Genomic DNA, 1,893 nt, shown 5'->3' on the forward strand with positions numbered 1-1,893 from the left:
TTAGCCAGGATGGTCTCGATCTCCTGACCTCGTGATCCGCCCGTCTCGGCCTCCCAAAGTGCTGGGATTACAGGCTTGAGCCACCGCGCCCGTCCTACTCTCTTTTATTCTTATGTTGTAATATATTGTGGTGAATCTAGGTACTATTCCTTCAGCCCCTTATATATTTGAATGCTTTCAAAATAAAAATGGTTGAAAAACATAAGGCACATTTGCACCCACCAGAATGGCTAAAATTAAAAACCCAGGATAGGTGTTGTAAGGACATGGGAGAGACTGGAACTCACATGCATTGCTGATGGAGGAAGGGTGTAAACTGGTACAACCACTTTAGAACCCTGACATTATTTTCTAAAGCTGGAAGTAAGCCTATCCCGTGATCTGGCAATTCCCAGCTAAATTGCGGACATACATTCACCAACAAATGGCTATAAGCAACACTATTTAGATTAACCCAAAACAGTAAACCCAAATGTCCTCAGTAGTGAAATAGATAATAACTTGTGGTATAATCACATAGTACACTAGTGACAGAATAGGAGATGCCTTCCAATGGAGCATAAACAGAGGAAAAGAACCAGAAAGGTCAAAAAATGGATGGTAGGTTGGCAAATGGTAAGAAGCCCAGTCCTCCCAAATGGTAAAATATGAAAGAGAAGTCATGAAACGTACCGCCAGAGAGAAGAGGGAGGATGAGGCCGGGAAGAATGGACATGGCTGGCCCAGATTCCTAACACACAGTTGTCTACGTGCTTTTGCGTTGTCGTATATCTTCTAGGTGACATAAAAATAGAAAAGAGGATGTTCTTTCTTGAAAATGAGCGACGACATTGTAGGTCCTATGACCTGTGTGCTCTTCTTCCAGCTGTGCAACAAGAGCAGGAGTTCTATGAGCAGAAAATCAGAGAGATGGCAGAGGTAGGAAGATGTGCTGTGGTCTTGGGGTGTGTTTCTGGGATTCTGGTTTGCTCTGGGTTTCCCAAGACTCTCTTGGGGGTCTACGAGGTCAAACCTCTTATAACTATACTAAGACATTACAGTGACCCTTGAACAACGTGAGAGTTAGGAGTGCTTCCCCCTGTGCAGGTGAAAGTCTGCATATAATGTTTGATTGCCCCAAAACTTCACTGTGAACAGCCTGCTGTTCACAGGAAGCCTTACCCATAACAGTCGATGAACACGTTTGGTATGTTTTGTGTATTACATGCTGTATTCTTACAATAAGGTAAGCTAGAGAAAAGAAAATGTTATTAAGAAAATGATAAGGAAAATATATTTAGTATTCATTAAATGGTACTGTGGATCAGTATGAGAAGGTCTTTATCTTCATGGTCTTCACGTTGAGTAGGCTGAAGAGGAGGGGTGTGCTAGTTTTGCTGTCTCAGGGTGGCAGAAGCAGAAGAAAATGAGCACATAAGTGGGTCCCCACAGTTCATACCTCTGTTGATCAAGGTCAGCTGTATTTGCTTTTTCACCATATTGAATTTGTACCAGCAGAAGCAAAGCAGTGGTGCCTTGGCATGAATCAGACCAGTGGCATAGAGCCATCCTCATAATCTTTGTATTCTTCACCACCATGCACTTATATTTTTAAGACACGCCAGTTTCACCTAAAAATGTCTTTGATCAAGCAGTAAAAATTATTTTACCAAATTTTGACCCTTGAAAACATCTTTTCAATATTCTGTGTAATAAAATGAAGTCTTCATAAAGTGCTTCTGCCACATCCAGGATATGAAGCTTGTCTTATATCCAGGTATGAGGAAAGCGCTTGTGCAACTGAGCCACAAAGCAGCTGCATTGGCCACTTTTTACTTGGAAAAAAGTGACAGAAAAACTGTGATTATTCAAAATTAGGTATTTGGCAGGCATTTTCTCAAAAATGAATGAAGT

The 1,893-nt window shown here is 41.4% G+C and overlaps 1 protein-coding gene across 1 annotated transcript in view; it reads left to right on the top strand.

The window, feature by feature from the left end:
• The window catches only part of LOC105500450 (E3 ubiquitin-protein ligase RNF216-like), a gene marked incomplete at its 3' end in the record, with an annotated part of 30,398 nt that overhangs the window by 13,362 nt on the left and 15,143 nt on the right, over positions 1-1,893 (top strand). The window contains 1 exon segment of the mRNA XM_011925954.1: positions 779-933. Coding sequence (XP_011781344.1) covers positions 779-933 — 155 coding nt within the window.

This window comes from Colobus angolensis, unplaced genomic scaffold, assembly GCF_000951035.1.
Source record: "Colobus angolensis palliatus isolate OR3802 unplaced genomic scaffold, Cang.pa_1.0 Scaffold667, whole genome shotgun sequence".
NCBI classification, from domain to species: Eukaryota; Metazoa; Chordata; class Mammalia; order Primates; family Cercopithecidae; genus Colobus; species Colobus angolensis.